The sequence below is a fragment of the Podarcis filfolensis genome, assembly GCF_964270895.1.
Source record: "Podarcis filfolensis genome assembly, chromosome: 2".
Lineage (NCBI taxonomy): Eukaryota > Metazoa > Chordata > Lepidosauria > Squamata > Lacertidae > Podarcis > Podarcis filfolensis.
This window is the reverse complement of record NC_139605.1, coordinates 9,322,265-9,347,627: the sequence shown is the minus strand read 5'-3', so window position 1 is coordinate 9,347,627 and position 25,363 is coordinate 9,322,265. Positions and strand designations below refer to the sequence as shown.

Sequence of the window (25,363 nt, the reverse complement as noted above, 5' to 3'; positions counted from 1 at the left end):
TTTTTTATTTTTTATTAATAGAAGAAGTTTAGCTCAGTCAGTAGAGCACTAGACTTTTAATCTCAGGGCTGTGGGTTCCAGTCCTGCACGGCTGGGGGTTGTCCAAGATGATCCACGTTGTCCCTTCTACAATTATATATATAAAAAATTCAAGTTACAGCAGCGATATAATTCAATAATGTACCAGGGATTGAACCAGGGACCTTCTACATGCAAAACAGATGTTATACCACTAAGCTACAGCCCTTCTCTAAACAGCTGCAGAGACCCTCCCACTCACACCAAGGAAAGATTGCAGGGAAAGCAGTTTCAAAGGAAAGTAATCAAGCCTAAAGGAAGGAAATTGCAGTGGCTGCATCAACTGCCTTGTTCTTTTCTGTTGTTAAGACAAGGCAGGTACTGTCTTAGAGAACACTCCCGTCCATCTTCTGCTGGACAAAACACATTCAAAGTGCAGCACCAAAAAGCAAGAAAAGGGAGACAAAATGCAACAGGTGCAAAAGACAAGTTTATTCAAATTCTATACACCAATAGGGAGCTCACTCTCTAAGCGCAAAACCTTATGTAGCCAAAACAATGCTATCTTTGCTCAAGAGGGACGTGTTGGCAAGTTCAGGGGAAGAAGCAGACAAAAACATTGGGGCGGGGGAACCCCAAACGCAGCACGGAAAGGTTGCAAGATATTCCACTGCAGGTGAAAAATGGAAAACTGGGAGTGGGAAGAGATGTAATAGAGTATCCTGGAAAAGGGTCATGGCTGGATGGGATACCAGACAGGCGCACACCCCATGGCAACATTTTGGGTGCCTGGATATGCATCCCAATGCACTTCAAACACTGGGGTCTTTACCAGGGATGGGGGGAAAAGAATTGATAAACAGTTGTGTAAAAGAATTACCCCCACAAGCAACTTCGGCTTCCACCGTCCTAATAGGCACTCTAGTGAGAGCAAAAGCTTTTTCTGGAGCTAGCCTTTTAGACCTCATACATCATATGCCTGCTTTTTAATCATTCTGTTTCACATAATATCATTACAGTGTAAATCACATCCATGCTTGAAGGCAAAATCAGCCCAACAATGCTTATGGCAACTGATGGAAAAAGAGAGAGAGGATGGAAGAACAGGGGTGTCTGAATGCTGCCATTTTGTACAAGTTCAGACAACTCACATGATGATGGTTATCAGTAAAAAATTATTCCGACAATCACAGCTTTGCTCTTTTTTCCGTCTGCTTGTTTCAAGGAGCAAGTTCCTAGGCCTTAGGAAAGGGTATTGGAGAAGGCTTCCTGAAATCCCTAAGTGAAATGGTACACTAATGGATCCTAAAATATAAAAAAATGTAATAGAATATGTGAATTTGCAAAGCCCAGTTCTTAACAGAATCTGCCAGAGTTGCTGTATCTGGGATATGAAGGAATATTTTCCTCATAGCAATAACACCCCAGTTCTGGAAAAACCAATGTGATTAAGTGGGGAGGCTTTGCCTTTGTTAATAGTGCGGACGTGGAATCTCTGGCTTTCCAGAACTTGCTGGACTACAACTGCCTCACCATTGGCCATCCTGGCTGGGGTTGATGGGAACTGTAGTCCAATCACATTTAAAGGGCCATAAGTTTCCCCCCAATTTGCATCATTGTGATTGCCAATAAAAACAAAACTAATTCTTTAAGGTCATCCCTTGGAGGAAACTGTTTCCATAGTCTGCAGAGCATATATGCTATCTACAAACCTCGTTTCTCTCCTAATGGAGTATTATTTATTTAAAGCCACCAGCTTCTATGGCCCCCAACAAGGTATATTTAGTTTTTAAAGGTACAGAAAGAAAGAAAAAGGTAAGGGAGGTGAAAAGAAGCAGATTCAATATCAATTTTTTCCAAGTTCTCATGAGAACTGATCTCTAGTTAAAACCTTCCTTGCAGCTGGAACATTTATAGGGTTTCTGCCCTGCCTGGTCACTTATGGGCGCTAGGAGATTGGGCCGCCTGACGATGTTTCGCCCACAGTCTGAACACTGATACGGTTGAACTCCTGTGTGGACGCTCTGATGAGTAAGGAGGTGTGAGCTGTTCCTAAAAGTTTTTCCACAGACCGAACATTTGAATGGCTTTTCATCCACACAAGTCCGTGTGCGTTTGACAAGATCCGAGCTGAAGTAATTGCTTCTGACGCACTCGGAACATTTTGATGCCTTCTCTGCCTGGTCTGACCGCTGCCTGAATGTTTTCCCACATTCAGAGCACCTACAAACATCCTCTCCCACGTGAATTTTCTGATGTCGAAGAAGAACAGAGCTTGAGGTGAAACTTTTCCCACAGTCTGAACAGATGTATGGCCTCTGCCCTGTGTGGATTCTCACATGGACAAGAAGGTTCGACCTCCTGTCGAAGGTTCTCCCGCAGTCTGCACATCTGTAGGGCTTCTCTCCCGTGTGAATTCTCTCGTGCAATACAAGGTGGGAACTCCACCGGAAGCATTTGTCGCAGTGGGAGCATTTGTATGGTTTTTCTCCTGTGTGGGTCCTCTCATGCGATTTAAGGTTCGGGACATTTCGGAAATTTTTCCCACAGACTAAGCACTTGTGCGGCTTCTCTCCTGTATGGATTCTCTCATGAATAATAAGGCTCTGTCTCTGGCTAAAGCTTTTCCCACAGTGGGAACATTTATGCTGCTTCTCTCCTGTGTGGATCTTTTGATGCGCGATGCGCTGCAAACTGTTTCTGAAGGTTTTCCCACAGACTGAGCATTCAAATGGCTTCTCTTTGTGGGTTCGCACGTGTGCCACCAGTTCCAAACTGACTTCAAAAGTTTTCCCACAGGCATAACACACAAACAACTCATCTGCTGTGTGGGTCTTCTCATGTTCAATGAGTTCGGATTTCTGGCCAAAGCTTTTCCCGCAGTAGGAGCACACCCCTGTGTGGATCCTCTCATGAGATATGAAGTGTGAGCTCCAACTGAAGCACTTCCCACAGTGTGAACATTTATATGGCTTCTCACCTGTGTGGATTCTCTGATGTACTTTGAGGCCTGAGCTGTTTCTAAAGTTTTTCCCACACGCTGAGCATTTGTAAGGTTTCTCGCCAGTGTGGGTTCTCTGGTGTTTAAGGAGGTCTGATCTCTGACTGCAGCTTTTCCCACACTCAGAACATGTGTAAGGCTTCTCTCCTGAGAGGAGCCCCTCTTGAGAGTTCCAGCCAAAGGTATTTCCACAGTGCGAGCACTTATGTGGCTTCTGTCCTGTGTGGGTTCTCTCACTTTCGCCGCAGTGGGAACATTTGTACAGTTTCTCACCCACATGGGTCCTCTCATGCGTCACAAGATCCGAGCTGCTACTAAAGCTTTTCCCACAGTGCCAACACTGGTATGGCTTCTCCTCTGCATCAACACTCTCATGCGTAGTAAGGAGTGACCTTCCCACAAAGTTTTCCCCAAATTTGTCATATTTTGCCTCCTCCTTATCCTGCTGGATAATGGGTTCATTGGCACCTTTGCAAACACTTTGTTGGAGAACAAATGGATCCATTCCATTTTCTTTGTTGTTTCCATTCTGCCTTTCTGCTACATGTTGGTTCCCATTAGCTTCATGCTGATGCAGGAAATCCTTCTCTGTGGCTGTTTTCAGTGATGTCTTCAGTCGCTCCAGTTGCTCAGGTCTCTCCAGCAAAGGATTCTGATCCTCGCTTTTCCTGAGCCACCCACCACCTTCTGGAAGAAAGCCAGACAGAAATCAGGCATTGCGCTAAAATTAAGGAAGTAGGTAACAAAGCACAAAGCACCTTCAATGCCCTCCCATCAGATTTCAAGGAGATGAGTAATTATATAACGTTTAGAAGACATCTGAAGGTAGACCAGTAGGGGGAAGCTTTTTAATGTTTATGTATTATTATCTTTTTATATTTGTTGCAAGTCATCCAGAGTGGCTGGGGCAAATAAACAAATAAAATTATTATTATTATTATTATTATTATTATTATTATTATTATTATTATAGCTTATCTCTTTCCATCTGCTCTGTGGTATCCTTGGGAAATTGGTAACTCCTCCTGCCCCCTTCAATGTTCTACTCTAGAAATTTACCCCTTCTTTGTGGAAGAAGGCTTCAGAAACCCAGATTGCATGAACTATCCGGAATGTCACAACTTGCAGGCTAGCTGCCAGTGAAATCAGAGACACAGAGAACTTCTGATAGTTCTTTAATTTAATTCAACAGAATACACAGAGAGACTATGGATTATGCTGTCTTCAGTCTTGAGATGTTACTGAGAGTGCCCACTCCACCCCCTTACAGCTTCTAAACCCCTCCTTGCTGCCTATGGTGACAGAATATTTCTGTCTCTGTTTAGCCTTCAGCTCTAAGATATGAAGGAATCACCTGGTCCTCGGAGAAGGAGGGGGTTCTACCAGGCTTTCGAGTGACATAGTATCCACTGTCTGCTGTACTGTTTCTCCCACATCTGAGTCCTATCTCTTAGTTCAGGACTAGAGCATCTGCTAGCTTGCTCCAGTTCCGCATCCTCCAACTCTTTGCTTCTTCCTCTGGGGTGTGTCCTGCTCACCACCACGACGAATCTGGGTCCATAGTATCTTCATCCTCCTCCTGCCCAGACACCTCTTCAGGTGGAGGTCCCCACCATTCCTCCTCATCTACCCAGATAATTAGAAAGCCTGCTTTTGTGGGTTGGCATCGTGGTTAAGATCCTAGGCCAGAAAACTGGGAAGATCCAGATGAAATCTCCACTCAGCCATGAAGCTAACTAGGTGTTACAATGCTGTTCAAAATTGACTCACTCTTAGTCCAAGTGCATCATTCTCAGTTAGGGTGACAAGTCACCTTCTCCACACTTTTATCTCTTGTTCCCTACAGAAGAAATAGGCCCTTTATTTAACAAAGGCCAGATTGAGCAACGACCAATGCTCAGTCCATCTGTGGACAGTTTTAGCAATTATACATTTCTACAATGGTCCTCAGGCCTGTGGGTTGTGACTTAGATATGGGAAGACAAGTCCATCATTTTAGATGAGGCAAAGTGAGAAAGCCAGAGACTAACTTGCTTTGGGAACTCCACAGTGCCCAGGGAGACCGTCCCCAGAGAGACTTACTCAATATGTTCACACTCCCATCAGCCTCCTGTTCAGCCTGTGTGAAAAGCAGCATCTCTGTCATGTTCTGGGGAGACTGGTTTGCCTTGGGGAGATTGACAAACTCTTCTTCTGTGATCTGGAGAGGTGAGGTTAAGAGAATCAGTTTAAAGTGACAATAAGAGGCAGGCAAAATGTTTTAGGCAGGCATATTTAAGTCTTACAAGGACTTCTATTATCCCACCTCTTGTGTAGAAAAGAGACAGAGAGGGAGAGCATTTAAGAACAACTTACAATGATTAAAAACCGCTGCCAGACCGCCTGCAGTTCTTGGATAACTTACAGAATTGTAGAGTTCGAAGGATCCCTGAGGGTCATCTAGTTCAATCCCTAACAATTCAGGGATCTCAACTAAAGCATCAGGCAGAGAACACGTCCTCAGAACCCAAATGCATGATGGAAACAATTGCAAAGGGGTTGGATTAGATGCCCCCCAGAGTCCCTTCCAACTCTACAATTCTAGGATTCTATTAAACTGTATTTCATCAGAGATGATGGGAGCTGGACTACTTACTCTCCTCCAGCTACTGAGCAGCAGCACCAGGCTACTTCTCACCCCCCAGTTCCAAGGCACTCTCACATGCCAAACTAAAATAGCTCCTTCTTGCTGGCAACCAAGCCACTGGCTTGTCAGGGTGCACAATTAGGGTTTTGTGGTTGTGAACACAAGAAGACCCAAGAGTGACTCAAAGACACCAGTTTATAAATGTTGTCTCACCTGCTTTCCCCAGCTGTTGGCCCCTTTCTGCCTCAGAAGGAACTCCTCCGCCAGGGTCACTGCTTGGGCACAGCTCCCTGGGTTACGTTCCCTCACCCAGCTCTGCATCTCCAGTGGCAGGACAGCCAAGAACTGCTCCAGGGTCACCAGTTCCAGGATCTGCTCCTTGGTGTGTCTCTCTGGCTTCAGCCACTGATGGCAAAGCGCCTGGAGCTGCCTGCAAAGCTTGTGAGGCCCATCAGCCTCTTGATAGCAGAGCCCACGAAAACACCGGCGCTGCCTCTCCATCTCGGCAGCACCCCCAGACAGTGTTCTTGCCTTCTGCTTCCCACTGTAAACTGCATCCAGATTGGTCTCATGGTCCTCTTGCGCTTCACCAATGAGTCGTGGCTGGATTTGGGAAGCACACAAAGATCCGGGCCACTTTTGGGGATCCAGTTTTCTTTGGGAGAGTAATTGAGATGTTTTAGGACCACACCATTGCCTCAGCTCAGGTACTTGTGGGTTTTCCCCTTCTGAATATGTGGCCTGTAGCGTACTGAGGAACTCCTGCAACTGGGCATCCCAATTCCTTGATGGCCCTTCATCTGGTTCCTGTTTCACATTTTGCTCAGTTTTCTCAAAGAGAGATTCCTTGGTCATTTTTGGAAGAGCCTGCCCTCCCCTTCCCTCTCCTGGGTCAGGACCTGCCACGTTCTGCTCCTCCATTTTGATTTCAGGTTCCATGCCGTGCTTTAGCAGAGATCCACCAGTCACTGTCTCTTGCGTCACAGTTGTCTCCTCCCCGGGGGACTGTCCTTGTTGTGCTGTTTGCTGCTCTCTCTTTCAGCACCAACCCTTGAGGGATGCCTCAGCACTCTTGCTAAATCCTTGAAGATCCATCAGCTCAAAGTGACACAGCAAAGCATCTAAGCCTTTCAGCAACTTGAGGGAGTCAAGTGTTCTTTATAATAGCCTTCTGCCACTATGGAAGAAATGTACATAGAAGGAAAATAAGACAACCTACTGTAATGCTGGTGAGAATGCATGGGAATCTCTTAATGAATGCAATGCAGTCATGCAGTTAGTTTCTTCCTCAACCCCCAAAATTCTGATCCGATTTTCAAGCAAACAACCTTCCCACTCCTACAAAAATACTCAATATACATTATGTGTTACCTTCCCCTCCTAGCCACTTCCATTAACCTGCTGTGCTCACAATCAAGGTGATGGAAACCTTCATGGTACATTTCTGATAATGACAGTTATAAGTACAGGGAGCACTGCAGGTGCTGTAGACCAGGACAGTTCCCTGCAGCCTCTGTCTATCATGGGGAGCAGCTATAGCGCAGTGCTAGAGAGCATTCCTTGCATGAAGAAGATCTTGGGTTCAATCCCCAGCATCTCATAATTCAGATAGTAGCACCAGGAAAGACAAACACGCAGTTGCTGGATGAGGCCAATGGCCCTCCTAGTCTAACATTCTCCCAAAACATCCATGTCACCCAGCCTTCTCAGTGATACGTCCCTCCTTTCGGAATGCTCTCCCTGGCGAGGTGCATCTCTCCCCCACCACAAATCAGTAACTTTCAGAAGGAATTTTAAAACATTCCTGATCCCCCAGGCATCTGATGGGTAAAGCTTGCTAGGAACTGCATTAGCTGTGAGGACATGCTATTGTTTTAAAATCTCTTTAGATGCTGTTTAGATACTCTTCGTGCTTTACAATGTTTCAAAAGTATTTTATTTATGTTTTAAGTTGTATTGCTCCTTTGCAGCAGCGCATATACAAAAAAAAAAAAATCTCCCTCGTATGAATTTTTGTCCTATAGCAGGGCTTCCAGGTAACCAAGATTGCAAAAGAAGAAAGGGCAATTTTAAAAAACAGAAATAAAAGCCACCTGGCAAAACCCTGCACTCTCTCCCCAGTGCCTCTCTCGCTCACCTGTCTTTCTCGCTCACCTGTCTCACCTCTGCATTTCACTCGCTGGGGATTTGAAACCCCCTCAGTCCTTCCCAAGCTGCAGAGACCGATCAGAGAATGAAACAAGCTTCTCTTATCCCAGGGAGAGGCCCGGAAAGAAAGAGCCTTCATTTTGGCATCTCCTCTGCTCACGTGACCGTGACCGCTCTAGGATTCAGAGCTCCGCGGCCTTAACCCCTTCGAGTGCGCGCGGCTGGGCGGCTGAGAGCTGCGTCCCGCTAACAGTCAAAGGAGCGGAGCGATGGGTACCTTAAAGAGCCTGCAATTACTTTTAAGTTTGCAAAAAGTGTGTTCCTTTCATAGTGATTGCATTTGGGGTGACTCTGCTTTAAGGCTTGCGCTCTCTCTCTTTCTCTCTCTCTCTCTCACACACACTTCTTAAGATGCCCATTCAAGATGACCAACTTGGGTTGGTTGACACACTTTTAACCACTTTTTAAAAATGAGAATTTGCTTTGTTCAACAAATGCAGGAAGATACCCCCTCTTCTATCTTCTTATTTTTCTTTGGTGATCACTCGTAGCCAAGTAAGATTGTCTTCCATGAACACAGTCTTAACAGTGAGTCCGTAAGTGACTGTGGAGGCCAGTTCTGGACCCACACGTCCTTCCACAGTACGGACATAGGCTTCTGGGCATAAGTTGCGGACATAGGCTTCTGGGCATAAGTTGATTATGGTGAGAATTTGCCAAGCATGCCTTCCTCTTAGCATGTTTCTCCCTTTCGTTCTGAGTTCGAGTGTCTTTAAAATCCATGACAACTTTGGTAAAGACTGTTCTCCAATTGGAGCACTCGCAGGCCATTGTTTCCCAACTGTTGGTTTTATACATTTTTAAAGACTTGCCTTGAGAGAATCTTTAAACCTCTTTTGTTGACCACCAGAATTACACTTTCCATTTTTAAGTTCGGAATAGAGTAGTTGCTTTGGAAGATGATAGTAAGGCATCTGAACAACATGACCAGTCCTACAAAATTGATGTTGAAGAATCATTGCTTCAACACTGGGGATCTTTGCTTCTTCCAGTACACTGGCATTAGTTCGCCTGTCTTCCCAAGTGATGTGTAAAATTTTACGGAGACACCGTTGATGTAATCTTTTGAGAAGTTGGAGATGGAGTTTATAAGTGGTCCATGTTTCACAAGCGTACAGTAAAGTTGGTAGTATAATAGCTTTGTAAACAAGCATTTTGGTTTCTCTGCGAATGTTCCAGTCCTCAAACACTCTGTGCTTCAGTCAGGAGAAAGCTGCACTCGCAGGGCTCAGGCGATGCTGGATTTCAGCATCAATGTCGGCCCTCCCTTGTGGAAAGGTAGGAGAAGTGATCAACACTTTCCAACGTTACACCATTGAGAGGGATTTATGGTGCTGCAGAGGGGTTGTTTTGTGCTTGTTGGTGCAGTATTTTTTTTGGATTTTGAGTGATAGGCCAAGTTTTCCACAAGCTGCTGTGAAGATATTTAGGATGGTTTGAAGGTCGTCCTTGCCAGTGGTGGGTGTGGCCACAGGTACAAGTGAGTGGAACAATTCACATGAATTTTACTTTTGGTCAGCAGGCTTGTTTCTGCACAAAATAATAATTGCTGATTCAATTGTATTATACTTTCTTTGCCTTCTTGCTGTTGGATGCTGTGAGCGCCATCTAGAGGAGCAACTGAAAACAAGCTCAGCAAATAAAGAATAAAACTGTTTCTGCCTGGTTTCGAACCAGGGACCTTTCGCGTGTGAGGCGAACGTGATAACCACTACACTACAGAAACTGTACTGTGCCTTGGTTCCCACCCTCCAGCTGAAGACCAGCCTTTCCTGTGTCAATCCACCGAACTTTGAGCAGAAAAGCCCACATTTGCAAGGTCTTCAGCTCCCAGGAGCCAAGGAGGGAGCCAAACAAAAGTGTTGCCTGCTGCACCTGCACCACTGATAGTACAGGATGCTGAGCAATCAAGGAGAAAGAGCAACATGAGGGAAGGGAGGAGATTAAAAAACAAAAATGCTGGGAAAGAAAGAGAAACTGAAAAACAACAACAGAGTAGATTCCCAACCCCTAGACTCAAACTGGTCCCCTGAGACATCACCATTTCCCAGGGTGGATAAAAATGAATTTTTATATGTGTGTGTGTGTGTGTATAATATATATAAATATATAATATATAACATAATATTATATATATATATATATATATATATATATATATATATATATATAATCACCTTGGGTTACAGACGCTTCAGGTTACATACGCTTCAGGTTACAGACTCCGCTAACCCAGAAATAGTGCTTCAGGTTAAGAACTTTGCTTCAGGATGAAAACAGAAATCGGGCTCCGGCGGCACAGCCACAGCAGGAGGCTCCATTAGCTAAAGTGGTGCTTCAGGTTAAGAACAGTTTCAGGTTAAGAACGGACCTCCGGAACGAATTAAGTACTTAACCCAAGGTACCACTGTATATAAAAAAGTACACACACACACATATATATAATATATTGATTGATTGGATTTCTTTGATTTAAATCGGATTTCCTTGATTTAAATTGGATTTTTAAAATAAAATGCTTTTGGAGGAAAAATCATTCTAAAGATAGTTTTCCATTTCAACAGGAAATAAGGATTTCTTTTAAGTTTTTCATATGAGCTATAACTCAATCTAAGTTTTTTTTTAAAAAAAGTTTAATCACATCAGTTAACAAACATTGATGCATATGCTGTAGTGTTATTGTTTTTGTGATGGCCTGGGAATCCGATTCAGAGGCTGAACCGGAGGAATCCCAGCCTGCACAGGAGTCCCCGCCTCCAGGGCCGGCTGAACTGGGGCAGGGCCTTGATTCTGAAGCGCCTGCACCTGTGCCAGATCCTCAGGAGCAGGCACCAGGTGAATCCACTCTGGCTCCGGAGGTGGTTGAGGACTCAGTGCCTACAGGTGAGTCTCCCCCTGGGTCCAGTAACCCTTCAGCCTCTCCTGAACTGCAGAGGCTCAGGGCAGAGAGGTGAAGGGAACTGGTTTCTCCCAGGAGGAGTGCTCGCCTTAAGGCCAGGAGAGGCGGGTCTCCTGGGGGCCGGGACCGTCCCTGGCCTCAGAGAAGATAAAGGCCAGTCAGCCCAGTCCCAGGTTGCGGGAGCAACGTCGTTGATGAGCTGTTTCGGCCAGCATCCAGTCCTGTTCCCCCAGAGTTCCTGTCCTTGCCCGGCTTCTCGCTGTGGACCCCGCTTTGCCTGAGGAGGACTGTCTGCCGACCCTCAACTCAGGTCCTGGACCTCGCCCCATGGTAACCTCCCCCCTGGACCAGCACAGTTTTTGTTAAATAAATGGTTTAAATTGTTATTAAGGAAATGATTATTTTTCTCCTTTCAATAGAGTACAGCAGAAAAGTTGTTCAAATATAAACAGTTAATGTATTAAACCTCACAATAATTTCATAATTGTCTATGTATTTCTAATAGTACAACCAAATCAGTAATTTTTGATATAACTGGAAAAACTACTCCGAAAATTTATTATTCCAGAAATGAAACCTTCATCTGGTTGTAAATATTAAGATTATACCAGCAAGAATGAGTCTTTTTGTAAAAAAGAAGAAGATTTAAATCAAGTCTTAATGACTAGTGATTTAAATTGTGAGTTTTTCCTATTTGGGACAGTGTCCTAGAAGGCTTACTGATGTATGAACGGCACAATGAAATGTGTGTTAGGAGGGAGTTTTTTAGCACACAAAACTGGATGCACATTAAGAAGTTAAAACTAAAAACTAGGTATGGGGGGATTCCACTGAGCCCACACTTAAAGATGAATCTGCCTCATTTGCCCTTTGTGCTCAAGAAGCAGACTGAATCACAGCCACCCATCAACATTTGCAATTCTCTGGATTTTCCAGTGCAGTTCTCCAGCCAAGTAATATGTGCAGCAATTAATCAAATTATAGAAAATTGCTTTATAAAATGTGTATATGGGGGGGGGGGAATTACGTAAAAGGAGAAAGTTCACACTATATTGCTGATGAATGTGGAAATGTGAATAACTGAACTTAAGATTGGAAAATTAAAAACTGAGAAAACCAAAACTGACTGATTCAGCCATTCCTACCCAAAACTTTGGTGTATGCCAGGCAGACTGACATCAGAGAGCCAGGCGTATCCATTCCAGGGTTTGAAGGGTCTTCCTAGTGTGGCCTGTGGTGTGCAATGATTTCTGTCCTCTTTTTCCCTATAGAATGTGAGAAGCACCTTGCAGACGTAAGTGGCTCCTGCTCATTTCCATTAGCATCACTCTGTGAGGTCAGAAAAGGTCCAGGACCCCAGTACATAAAACCTGGCCCTTAGGGGTTTGCCTTAGGAGAGGCTATAAGGCTCACACCCTACAGCATTTGATAGGTAAGCATCAGATCTCTCTTTTGCTTTGTAGCATCCTTAAGGGCTGCCTCATGGAGCAAGCTTGTTTTCTCCTGCTCCACAGAGTAGGATTTGAACCAATGGATACACGTTGTAAGGAATAAGATTCCAACTCAACATCAGAAAGAGCTTTCTGGCAGTGGAAGGACTCGCTCTGGAAGTCATGGGCTGTCCTCCATTGAAGGTTTTAAAGCAGAGGTTGGATGGCCACTTGTCATGGATAATTTAGTTGAGATTCCTGAATTGCAGGGGGTTATACTAAATGACTCTCAAGGTCAGATTCCGCTCTGCTGCGATTCCTCGATTCTATGAATGGACTAACATTGTTTTTCTTTTCACCAGGTATGAGAAACGAGAGAGATTGGAGAAGACACTGGATTTCCCTCCAGAGCTGAAGAAGAGGATCTTGGAATTCTGTGATATAAGCCTTCTCTTGGAACGTGTTAGGAAGCAATTCAAAGGTAACAAAAAATGGCTGTAAGGATTTTATGTGGGGCGTTATAATTAGTCCAGAACTGAGCAGTGCATTGTGTTTTGTTTTGTTCCTGCCGCAGACAGGGGTATCCCCGTGATGCTTGCCTTCCTGTTGCTGCAGCCATCATTTAATTTCCCCTAGGATGCCCCATAAACATTGTCACTCTGGTGCGTGGGGGGGTCGGAGGAGAGAAATGGTGGCTACCGCAAAGAGAGGATGAACCAAAGTGCATAGCAAGACCACGATTTTCTGCCTAATGTGTGTCTGTTTATAGTTATGCAGAACTTTTTCATTTTGTCACCCATCTCCCCAATCTGGGGTGGCCCTTTTGGAGGATCTCAAACCCTGATGGACAGTAAAATAGGGCATTTTGAAACACCCTGTTCCGCTCTTTGCCTCCTTCTCAGGCTTGGATCCCAGCAGTAGAACAAAGGCCTGATCCATCTCCTGGTGGGTCTGCTCTAATGCTCTCCCCAACTCTAACCATTTTTTTTCTTCAATTTTTTTTTTATTGCTTTTCAACATTTATCACAAAAATAACATAACAAAATACACAACGAAGGTGGGGGGGACACACACCACACTACAATAGACTAAACACTCAAGAGAGAAAAAAGAAAATAAAAAGATTATCTCTTCAAATATCCAACTTTCATTGCACTGATGACTGACTTCCTCGGATCCCCTCTAACTGAATTTCATTATATCTCCTTTATAACAGTTCTCCAAGTTCATCAACTTGAGGGCACAAAGGATCCATAGCTGTTCTCTTAATTCTCATTCCCCAAACCTCTGAAGCCTTGAATGCCCAATTTTACACAGAGAATGTCAGAGGAGGGGAATTTCTCTCCTCTCCTCTCCTGCTCTCTCTCAGTCCCCTTCATTCTGATGAAGGAGAGGAATGTCCAAATCCTGGATGCGATATAGAATCATAGAATCATAGAGTTGGAAGAGACCACAAGGGCCATCGAGTCCAACCCCCTGCCAAGCAGGAAACACCATCAGAGCACTCCTGACATATGGTTGTCAAGCCTCTGCTTAAAGACCTCCAAAGAAGGAGACTCCACCACACTCCTTGGCAGCAAATTCCACTGTCGAACAGCTCTTACTGTCAGGAAGTTCTTCCTAATGTTTAGGTGGAATCTTCTTTCTTGTAGTTTGGATCCATTGCTCCGTGTCCGCTTCTCTGGAGCAGCAGAAAACAACCTTTCTCCCTCCTCTATGTGACATCCTTTTATATATTTGAACATGGCTATCATATCACCCCTTAACCTCCTCTTCTGAGAGGAAATCTGATTCTTGGGGTGTTTCTTGGATCACGATGTCAGTCTCTGACTCTGCCTAATCTTCTCTTTCCCTCATCTTCTTCCCAACAGCAAATGTCACTCTGGATCCAGACACAGCCCATCCCAGGCTCATCCTGTCGGAGGATGGGAAAAGCATGAGATGGGGAGACAAACCTCAAGCCCTGCCTGATAATCCTGAGAGATTCAGATGCTACTCTTGTCTGTTGGGACGTGAGGGATTCACAACAGGCAGCCATTTCTGGGAAGTCACTGTGGAAAGTGGGGAATATTGGGCTTTGGGGGTCGCCAGGAAGTCTGTGGAGAGAAAGGGCGGCTTCTTCTTAGGTCCTGAGAGAGGGATCTGGGCTGTGGAGAAGTTGAGAGAGAAGTACTTTGCCTGCACCTCCCCTGATCGCTCTCCTCTGTCCCTGAGTGAGGAGCCCAGGAGGATCCGGGTGACTCTGGACTATGAAGGGGGACGTGTGTCTTTTTCTGACGCTGACTCAGGATCCGAACTCTACACGTTCTCAGGAGCCTCGTTCTCTGGAGAGACCCTCCTCCCTTTCTTTCATTTGGGGGGAAATTATAAAACCCACCTCAGGATCTCCTGAGGAGACTAAATCTGCCTCTCAGGCCCAGTTGGGAGTTTCGTTCCAGACCAGAATGACAGTATAAAGACCAACATTTACCTCACAATAGCAGTTTTTGGGTTGCCCTTTGAGAGGATTCATTCCAGTAATGATCTGCAGAAGCAGCAAAAGAGACAAAAATTGTAGACTCCCCTCCCCCGCCATTCCCTTGGCAGCAGACAGTAACACTATAAGAGTTCCAATAAATAATACCTCAATAGGAATTCACTGAGTTTATCTTCAAACAGCCTTTGGCTGATTGGCCTCCAATGCCCTTTTAAATGTGTTGTGGGAGTGCGGATTATTGGTTTGTTTTTGTTCATTAAATGTTTTGTAATGTGGGTGGCATTTCACTGAGCCTCTTGGGCTTGCCAATCAGAAGGTTGGCAGTTCGAATCTTCTTCTTCTTCTAAAAAAATAGTTTTTATTTGGTTTTACAAGTATAAAGTTATAACATTATCAAATACACTCAAATTTAGATTTCTCTGAATCTCAAGACTTCCCACCATCCTCTCCATGGGCCTATTGTCATCATTTTCAGCTGCATATTATTTCATTGTCTATTTTAAGTCTATCCAAGTTATCCAACATATTTGTTACATTACAAGTGTTGTTAAAATCATTAAATAAATTATAAATCTTTCCCATTCTTTCTTAAAACTCTTGTCTTCTTGGTTCCTAAGTCTTCTGGTCAGTTTTGCCTTTTCAGAAAAACTGCTAGGCAATGCTTCCCCAATCTTCAGCCTCAGATATCTCTAATTTGTTCATTTCCTTTCCATGCAAAAAGTCCAAAAGGGGGCTCTTCAATTGTTAATATCACTAAATATTAATAATACTAATCTTCCAGTCCAGTACAACAACTTTATCTCCATCCGCTCTCATGTGAATTTTCTGGTGTCAAAGGAGAATGGAGTTTGAGGTAAAACTTTTCCCACAGTATGAACAGTTTCAGCCTTGTGTGTATTCTCATATATATATTTTAATTTTTATTGGAAATTTTATTTACAACATAACATAAACCCCCACTCCCCCAGTACTGAAATACAATAAACATAACATACAACAATACAAACAACCAAATAAAAGACTTCCTTTATCCTGTATCTGGCCTCCTTATTTACTTCTTATAAGCTGTTTCCTTTATGAATAATTATTAAGATTTTTCTAATTATAACTTAAATATCCACAAAGCCTCCTGCAGACATTAATTGAAACAAGTCCAGGTATGTATTTTAGGGCACTGTTTTGTGAAGTATTCTCTGCGTTTTCCCCATGCTTTTTGAAACTCTTGTCTAGTGTGATCTCTAATCTAATCTGTTAATCTAGCCAGTTCAATCTACTCTAACAGTTTGTCTTGCCATTCCTTTTTCGTTGGCACAATTCCCGCTCCCCCCCCCCAGTTTATAGCAATTAGGATCCTTGCCGCTCCTGTGGCATAGAGGAATATTTTCTGATCTTCTCTTGCTATACCTGTGTCTGTTATCCCTAGTAGAAAAGCTTCTGTATTTTTCATATATACTGAAACATTTTTTTAAGCTCATCATATACTATATTCCAGAAGCTTTTGATTTTTTCACAGGTCCACCAAACATGTATAAGTGTCCCCTCTGTTTTACCACACCTCCAGCACAGATTTGTTTTTGTCTTATACATTTTAGCTATTTTGGTAGGTGTTAAGTACCATCTATAAAACATCTTGATTAGATTTCCCCTCAATACTTCACAGGCTGTAAATTTCCAGTTCTTTCTCCATAGTTCTTCTATGGAGAACTATGGAACTAGGCAGCCTTGTGTGTATTCTCATATGGATGAGAAGGTTGGAATTCCTATCAAACGTTCTCCCGCAGTCTGGGAACCTGTGTGAAATCTCTCATGCAATGCAAGGCAGGAACTCCTCCAGAAGCATTTGTTGCAGTGGGAGCATTTGTATGGCTTCTCTCCTGCATGGGTCCTTTCATACAATTTAAGATAAGGGACATTTCAGAAAACTTTCCCAAAAGACTGAACACTTGTGTGGCTGTGTAGGATTAGATTTTTGTGCTGCTGCATCACACTGTTGACTCATGTTAAGTTTGTTGTTTGCTAGGACTCCTAGATCCTTTTCACATGTGCTACTGGCAAGTCAGGTGTCCTCCATCTTAAATTTGCACTATTCCTGCCTAAGTGTAGACCCAGACATTTGTCCATATGGAAATTCATTCTGTTACAGTGGTACCTCGGGTTACAGATGCTTCAGGTTACAGACTCCGCTAACCCAGAAACAGTACCTCGGGTTAAGAAGTTTGCTTCAGGATGAGAACAGAAATCGCACGGCGGTGGCATGGTGGCAGTGGGAGGCCCCATTGGCTACAGTGGTACCTCAGGTTAAGAACGGTTTCAGGTTAAGAACGGACCTCCAGAACGAATTAAGTTCTTAACCTGAGATACCACTGTACTGGGGCCCAGTTCTCCGATCTGTTAATGTCATCCTTAATCCAGATATAGTATTCTGTGGCATTAACTATTTCTCCCAGTTTGGTGTTACCTGCAAATGTAATCAGCATCCCTTCAAATACCTTCACCCAAGTTGTTTATAAAGACGTTGGAAAACAATGGGCCCAGGACCCTGCAGCACCCCACTTGTCACTTTTTTCCAGGATGAGGAACCATTAATGAGTACTCTTTGGGGTTAGTCACTCAACCAGCTACAAATCCACCTAAGAGTAACATATGGGGCTGGGCAGATTATGGACAACACTACTGGTTCCTTTTTTCCACATTTTATTTTTATTGATACTCATCCAAAGATATACAAAAGTTTATACACAGTGCAAAGTATATTCTTATACCTGAATAAAAGAAATATTTTAAAAAATCTAATCTAAAAAGAAATAGGAGCAGGGAGAAGGGAAAAAATAAACAGAAGAAAAAGAAAAGAAAAAGGGAGAAATAGAAAAAGATGGAAAGACTTCTGATTCTCTGTCAAGTAAATATAACAACTTGTTCAAAGCATTCACTCAAATTGACATCCAATCATTCTATTTTCTATAAGCCAATATTATTTTCAGTCTTCAGATTCAGAAATTGCATGTTGACGGTCTCTTTCACGCAAAAACCCCACAGTAATTTTCCAATCCTTAATAAATATCAATTGATTTCTTTTTATTAAATTCCCACCCTTCTTACTCCCAAAAGAGCCCAGGGTGGCAAACCAATGAGTAGCCAAGGAACACAAAACAAAACATATTTAAGCCATTTAAAAGCAGTTTAAATATCTGAAAACATTTTACAACACCAAAAGGTCATTGTTAACATCTCTCAGTCGGGTTACCCACATGCCAACGTTTTTTATTTATTGTTACATTTATACCTCACATTTTCTCTAGGGAGATAAAGTAGGTCCGTGGTTTTTCCTGTCCTCATTTCCCCTTGTGAGGTAGGCTAGGGTCCTCAGAAGCACTCAATGGACTTTGTGGCTGTTGGGTGGGATTTGAATCTGCATCTCCCAAGTCCTTGTGCTACACACTGGACCACACTGCCTCTCTCTATGGTGGTGGAGGTGTTAATGGACTGCAAAGATGTTTTTTAAATGGCTGAAAAGAAACATGCTATATAAGAGCATGAAAGCTGAAGGGCATTGAAAGAGAAGCAGGTGGGGGCATGTCCAGTAATTATATAATAGGAGAGGTGTCACTAGTAATGGGGTCAGAAGATAAATGTCCTTTTTTAAAAAATGGGGGGGGGGGGAGGTCTCAAGGGAATCAGAAGTTGTGCCTCCTCTGCCACAATGGCCTTCCTGCTATTCTCTTCCTTTCCTTTGAGAGGGTCTCCCTACTCAGCCTCGTCCCCACCGCCCTGCAGCTGTCCCTTTGGCCCTTGTGTTTCTGCTGCTGCCCCCCAGGAGTCCTCATTCCAACTCAATGGACGCTCCTCGCCCCCTCCTTTTTTGGCCCCCACTAAGCACTTCCTACCAGAACAAGGGCAGGTGCCACCATCATGACACCAACTGGACACAGCACATGTGCACCCCAGAGTCCACCACCTCCTGAGGGAGACCTTTCCGCTGTCAAACAGCTCTTACCATCAGAAAGCTCTTCCTGATGTTTAGTCGGAATCTCCTTCCTCGTAACACGAAGCCATTGGTTTGAGTCCTAATCATCCAGAGCTGGAGAAAACCAGCTTGCTCCATATTCCATTTGACAGCCCTTGAGATATTTGAAGATGGCTATCCTATCTCCTCTCAGTCTCCTCCAGGTTAACATACCCAGCTCCTTCAACCATTCCTCATAAGGCTTGGTTTCCTTAGTTTTCTGGGGAACTCCAGCACATGAAGTGGCTGATGTGCATGTAGGTGGCACAACAAGGTTAAGAGGAGCCTTCTGGATCAGTCCCTGGTCTATCTAACTCAGCCTTGTTATTGCCTTATATGACAAAATGTATCGCTTGATTGTAAAAACAACCTCTAAGCAGTTTACAAGAAATATTAAACAGATCGGTTAAAAGCAGTTAAAAACAAGTAATTAGAAACCTTTAAAAAAAATTAAATCAGCAGTAAATTGAGGAGAAGTTAAAACTCTCCAACGTCTACACGTCTGGACAAAATGCTTTTTAGCAAGTGTCAAAAAGAAAGCGGCAAAGGTACCTGCCTGATGTCCAGAGGGCTAAGTCCCACAAGCACCCTGTTCTCGCAGGAGCTGACAGGACTCTTGTGAGAAACCCGCATGTGGGAACTGGGCACAAAACTCCTTTCCTCTCCTCTGCTTTCCGTTTTTTTGGGGGGGGGTTTATGTTCTGGACGCTCAAATACATAAACCTACTCTGCCCTGTCCATACCCCCTTTTGTGACAACTTTATGACCTTTGGGGGCTACTGCTGGTTTTGGTGCCATGCACGCCTGCAAAATCAGACGCCGCTAAATCGGTCGTCGCCTGTAATGCCTCTGAAATCTGACCAAGCACAGGTTCACGCACGCCCTTCATATTCACGAGGAATTTTAAAACATTACAATTTAAATATTTTTAAATGAGGCCTTTGATGGCTAAAATATACAACACCAAGAGAAGTATGTTGTGCAAGCGGGAGGCAGTGATTGGCTGTCACCCATAACTTCTAGTTCACGGGCTTACAAACTGTTCTTGAAGACCTCCACAAACCGAGCATTGAAGCGTGTTCTCTCTGTGCTTCCGCACATGGGCAAGCAGTTCAGCACTGACTCCAAAGTTTTCCCCGCAAATAAAACACGCCAACGGCTCCTCTGCCGTGTGGGTCTTCTCATGTTCAACGAGCTCAGAGTTTTTTACGAAACCTTTCCCGCAGTAGCAGCAGAAGGCTGTGTGGCTACTCTCGCGGGACAGAAACTGCGAGTTCCAAAGGAAGAACTTCCCGCAGTGCGAACATTTATATGGCTTATGTGGTGTGTCACCTCGGTGAGTTTGCCGATGAGCTTTGAGCTCCCACCAGTTTATGTAGGATTCCGGGCAAAAGCAGCATTTATAAGGTTTCTCGCCTCTGTGGAGTTGCTGGTGTTTGAGGAGGACCGACTTGGAGGAGTAGCTTTTATCGCATTCTGTGCAGGAATAGCGTTCTTCTCTCCCACGGGTTTTTACTTGAGGGATCCAGTGAAAGTTTTTCCCGCAGTGGGAACACTTATGCGCAGTCTGGCCAGTCTGGATTGTCTCTCTCTTTCCACAGTGGGAGCATTTATACAGTTTCTCACCTACGTGGCTTCTCTCATGTATCAAAAGGTCTGAGCTGCTGCTGAAGCTCCGACCGCATTGCCAACACTTGTATGGCGTCTCCTCTGTGGGAACAGCCCCGTCCGTACTCCCGTGGGCCTGTTGACCACAGATTTCCCCACCCGTGTCATATTCCATGTCATCCTCTTTATGCTGCTGGGCGGCATCTTTGCAAACACCCTTTTGGATAATAAATGGATCTGCTTCCTTCTCTGTGTCTTTTCTCTTCTGTGTCTCTGCCCTACGCTGGTTCTTATCAGCTTCTTCCTGGCACAGGAAATCCTTCTCTTGGCCTGCTTTCAAGGTTGTCTTCCGCTGCTCTGTTTGTTCAGGACCTTCTCGCAAGCGCTTCTGCCCCTTGCTTTCACTCAGTCGCCCGTCCCCTGCTGGAAGAAAAAGAGAATCAGGGTAGGAATCAGACATAGCTCCAACCAGGGACTTTTTTCAGCCGGAACACACTGGAGTTTGGTTCTGGCTCCTCTCAGGTGGGTGCCATTGCCATTATAAGAGAACAAGGGAAGTGTTCGTGGTGAGTTCCGGCTCCTCTTTTCCAGAAAAATAGCACTGGCTCCAGCTTTGTTCTTTGTGAAGGAGTGCTTCCTGTTTTGTCTATCATGAATCTTCTACCACTTGTGATACAAAGTATTATGAGAAAGTGGACTTCTTTTTCGTCCCTATTCCCTTTCTCCGTTCCATGCCTAAATGTAGACAATTCTACTATGTTTTCCCCCACCAAATTAAATAGCCCCCCAAATTTATAAGCCGTTTGATTTTATAGAACCCCAAAACAGTTTTAAAAAATAATAAAACAGTAAGATTGCAGTAAAAACAATTAAAATGCTCAGAAAATTAAAACCAGTAATAAACTAAAAACACATCAGCATTCTAATATCTTACTAGGGTTGCCTATAAACAAAAAATGTTTTAACAGGAATCAAAAAGGGTATGCCTGCTTAATGTCAACAGGCAGGGAGTTCCAATGTGTAGGTGTCACCACAATAAGAGATCAATTTCTAACAAATGTGGAACCTTTTATTCTAGAGGAGGTGATCATTTTTGAAGTTCCTTTCTGCACATTTTCCAGTTCTAAATCTATCTATCCGTGTGTTTCTGAATTGCTTATATAGGCACTGATTTTTTTTCAATTATAAATGCAATTTAAGAAATGGACCTGTCAGCCAAACAGGGAAGCTCAGCACCCACCCTTGGTCTAGACTGACAAGCTTCCCTCGTGCTTCTGCCCCCTTTGCAAAAATGATTAGAATCATAGAATCATAGAGTTGGAAGAGACCACAAGGGCCATCGAGTCCAACCCCCTGCCAAGCAGGAAACACCATCAGAGCACTCCTGACATATGGTTGTCAAGCCTCTCATTTTTTTTGCCCAAGTGCAATACTTTACATTTCTCCCTGTTAAAATTCATCGTTTGTTTTGGCCCAGTTCTCTAATCTGTCAAGGTCGTTTTGAAGTGTGATCCTGTCCTCTGGGGTGTTAGCCACCCCTCCCAGTTTGGTGTCATCTGCAAATTTGATCAGGATGCCCTTGAGTCCATCATCCAAGTCGTTGATAAAGATGTTGAATAAGACCGGGCCCAAGACAGAACCCTGTGGCACCCCACTAGTCACTCTTCTCCAGGATGAAGAGGAACCATTGATGAGCACCCTTTGGGTTCGGTCAGTCAGCCAGTTACAAATCCACTGAGTGGTAGCATAGTCAAGACTGCATTTTACCAGCTTCTTTACAAGAATATCATGGGGCACCTTGTCAAATGCCTTGCTGAGATCAAGGTAGGCTACATCCACTGCGTTCCCTTCATCTACCAGGCTGGTAATTCTGTCAAAAAACGAGATCAGGTTAGTCTGACATGACTTATTTTTCAGAAATCCATGCTGACTATTGGTGATCACAGCATTCCTTTCTAGGTGCTCACAGACTGTTTGCTTAATGATCTGCTCCAGAATCTTCCCTAATATTGATGTCAGACTGACTGGGCGGTAATTATTTGGGTCCTCTCTTTTCCCCTTTTTGAAAATAGGGACAACATTTGCCCTCCTCCAGTCTGCCGGGACTTCGCCTGTTCTCCAGGAATTCTCAAAGATGACTGCCAGTGGTTCTGAGATCACATCTGCCAGTTCTTTTAATACTCTTGGATGCAGTTCATCTGGCCCTGGAGACTTGAATACATCTAGACTAGCCAAGTATTCTTGTACTATCTCCTTAGTTATTCTGGGCTGTGTTTCCTCTGCTGAATCACTTGCTCCAAATTCTTCAGGTAGGGCATTGTTTTCTTTATCGGAGAAGACTGAGGCAAAGAAGGCATTGAGGAGTTCAGCCCTTTCTGTGTCCCCTGTTTGCATTTCACCATCTTCTCCTCTGAGTGACCCCACTGTTTCTTTGTTCTTCCTTTTGCTACGAACATACCCATAAAAGCCATTTTTGTTGCTTTTAACCTCTCTAGCAAGCCTGAGTTCATTCTGTGCTTTAGCTTTTCTGACTTTGTGTCTACACGTGCTGGCTATTTGTTTGAATTCCTCTTTGGTGGTTTCCCCCCTTTTCCGTTTTTTGTACACATCCTTTTTTAATCTTAACTCAGCTAAAAGTTCTCTAGATAGCCACCCTGGCTTCTTTAGGCACCTTCCATGTTTCTGTCTCATTGGTATTGCCTGAAGTTGTGCTTTTACTATCTCCCTCTTAACAAACTCCCAGCCATCATGAACTCCCTTTCCTTTTAGTATTACTGTCCATGGGATCTCACCCAGCACTTCCCTAAGTTTTATGAAGTCGGCTTTCTTAAAGTCAAGAAATTGAGTCCTAGTATGCTTGGCTGCTCCTTTCCGCTGTATAGTAAACTTCAGAAGAGCATGATCACTCGCGCCTAATGATCCTTCCACTTCTACCCCACTAACCAGGTCATCAACATTGGTTAGGACCAGATCTAAAATGGCTGTTCCTCTTGTTGCTTCTCCCACTTTCTGGACAATGAAGTTGTCTGCAAGGCCAGTGAGGAATCTGTTTGACCTTATGCTCTTGGCTGAGTTTGATATCCAACAAATATCCGGGTAATTGAAGTCCCCCATTACTACTATCTCCCTTCCTTTTGCATGCTTGGCCATCTGTTCCAGGAAGGCATCATCTATGTCCTCCGTTTGGCTTGGGGATCTATAGTAAACTCCCACAATGAGGTCACTGTTATTCTTCTCTCCCTTAATTTTGACCCAAATGCTCTCACTTTGGCTTTGAGGTTCTAAATCTTGGATCTCTTCACAGGTATACACATCCCTGACATATAATGCCACTCCTCCTCCTTTCTTGTCTGGTCTGTTTCTCTGAAATAGATTGTATCCCTCCATTATTACATTCCAATCGTGGGACTTATCCCACCAGGTTTCAGTGATGCCTATTATGTCATATTTAGTTTGCTGTACCAAGAGCTCAAGCTCATCTTGTTTATTTCCCATGCTTTGCGCATTAGTGTACAGACATTGAAGTCCATTAATCATTCCCCCGTGTCTCTTATTTAAGCATTTTTTCCTCCCATCACTAGGTCTGCGTGCTGTTTGCTCCATTTGGTCTATGACATTTGGATGATCATCTTCATCAATTGATAGACTCCTACCTTCAGGAGCACTGTCTCCCTCCCCCACATTAGTCAGTTTAAAGCCTTCCTGATGAGGTTTCTGAGATTTTTGGCAAAAACATTCCTCCCAACCATTGTGAGGTGCAGCCCATCGCTTGCCAGAAGTCCATCTTCAAAAAACTGCAGTCCGTGATCTAAGAATCCAAACCGTTCCTGTTTACACCATCCCTCTCTCCCTGGGCCACGTCGTTCAACTGGGAGGACAGATGAGATGACAATTTGTGCATTTAATTGCTTCAATTTCCTGCCCAGAGCCTCGTAGTCTCTTTTGATCTTCTGTAGGCTATTGCTTGCAGTGTCATTGGTTCCCACATGAACCAAGAGGAAGGGGTATTTGTCAGTGGGTTTTATGATTCCTTGCAGTTGTTCAGTTACATCTTGGATCTTAGCCCCGGGGAGACAGCACACTTCCCGAGACATCTTGTCAGGCCCACAGATCACTGCTTCTGTTCCCCTCAGTAGGGAATCCCCTATCACCACTACACGCCTCCTCTTAGGTTTGGTCGGGGTTCTTCCGTGAGCTGTCCGTTCCAAGGTCGCCTGCACATTCCCTGAGGGCTGACTTTGCTGCTCGTCTTCATATACCTGATCGACTGTAATGAGGGAGAGATCGTCAAATGGAGTCTGCTCTTCGTCTTCCATGCTAGGGGAGAGGACCTCAAAGCGATTGTGTATTTCTAAACAATCAGAGCGAACCCTGGGCCTCCTACTTCTTTGAGTCACGTTTCTCCATATATCTGGCTCCTGTGTTGGTGAACTAGCCTCCTTCTCAGGGGAGTCCCCTGTCTCCTCCTTGGTGGAGACGGTGTGCTCTGTTGCTTCCAAGAAGAGCTCCAGCTCTCTAATTCTTTGGAGTGTAGCTACAGGTTCCTCCAGTTGTTGGACTTTGTCTTCTAAGAGGGCAATCAACATGCAATTGCTGCAGGTAAAGCTGCCTGCAACCTTTGGCAAGATGGCAAACATTGCGCAGGAACCGCAGGCGACTGCAGCTGTTCCCTCACCCTCCATCTTGAGAACGTGTCGTTGGGGGTGGCTACAGCGGTCCTCCATCATAAGAAGCGTGAAGACAGGACAAATAACTCCCCCCCCCCAAAAAAAACCTAGGTCTCCCCCAACAAATGTTTGAGACTAGCTCCCCTAAATCTAAAAGATGGATCAAACTGCGCGCGCCGCAGCCCTGCAAGCTCTGATAAGCTCCTCCCACAGCTAATCACCTGCCGCAACAGAAACCCTGCCCCCTCTGACCTTTGCACAGGGAGAGCAGCTAATCAGCCACAAAGAAACACACACACGAGAAAAACCCTTTTTGCTCCTTCTTCAGCTGCTGCCCTGCCTTTAATAATCTTTATTAATCTGCCCCATGATTGAGCAGGACCACTACTTAGCAGGCAATGGCCAGTTGTGTGGACAGTTTTAGGCC

At 44.3% G+C, this 25,363-nt stretch overlaps 4 protein-coding genes across 8 annotated transcripts in view; 1 reads left to right on the top strand and 3 right to left on the bottom strand.

Moving 5' to 3' along the window:
• LOC310757094 (uncharacterized protein) overlaps positions 1–25,270 on the bottom strand; it is a 508,648-nt gene extending 483,378 nt beyond the window's left edge. The window contains exon 1 of the mRNA XM_083602247.1: positions 25,129–25,270. The gene's annotated coding sequence lies outside the window, so the exon portion shown is untranslated. The remainder of the gene's footprint in view (positions 1–25,128) is intronic.
• LOC310756497 (tigger transposable element-derived protein 1-like) overlaps positions 1–25,363 on the bottom strand; it is a 796,241-nt gene that overhangs the window by 766,797 nt on the left and 4,081 nt on the right. For 2 of the 5 annotated variants that reach the window (XM_083600675.1, XM_083600676.1), the window contains exons 3-4: positions 5,102–5,219; positions 487–3,706 (exon numbers count right to left, since the gene is read on the bottom strand). The exons of 1 other annotated variant lie outside the window; for it this stretch is intronic. In XM_083600675.1, coding sequence (XP_083456801.1) covers positions 1,899–3,706; positions 5,102–5,219 — 1,926 coding nt within the window. In that variant the 3' untranslated portion in view covers positions 487–1,898. Of the gene's footprint in view, positions 1–486; positions 3,707–5,101; positions 5,220–5,858; positions 6,823–7,738; positions 7,951–25,363 lie in introns of those variants that run through there. 2 more of the 5 variants (XM_083600678.1, XM_083600674.1) reach the window with 2 other exon arrangements.
• The window catches only part of LOC310757202 (butyrophilin subfamily 1 member A1-like), a 48,739-nt gene continuing 35,615 nt past the window's right edge, over positions 12,240–25,363 (top strand). The window contains exon 1 of the mRNA XM_083602456.1: positions 12,240–12,663. Coding sequence (XP_083458582.1) covers positions 12,465–12,663 — 199 coding nt within the window. The 5' untranslated portion in view covers positions 12,240–12,464. The remainder of the gene's footprint in view (positions 12,664–25,363) is intronic.
• On the bottom strand, positions 17,340–21,515 carry LOC310757087 (uncharacterized protein). The gene has a single exon (XM_083602237.1). The coding sequence runs from the start codon at positions 20,727–20,729 to the stop codon at positions 19,686–19,688; it is 1,044 nt and encodes a 347-aa protein (XP_083458363.1). The 5' UTR covers positions 20,730–21,515; the 3' UTR covers positions 17,340–19,685.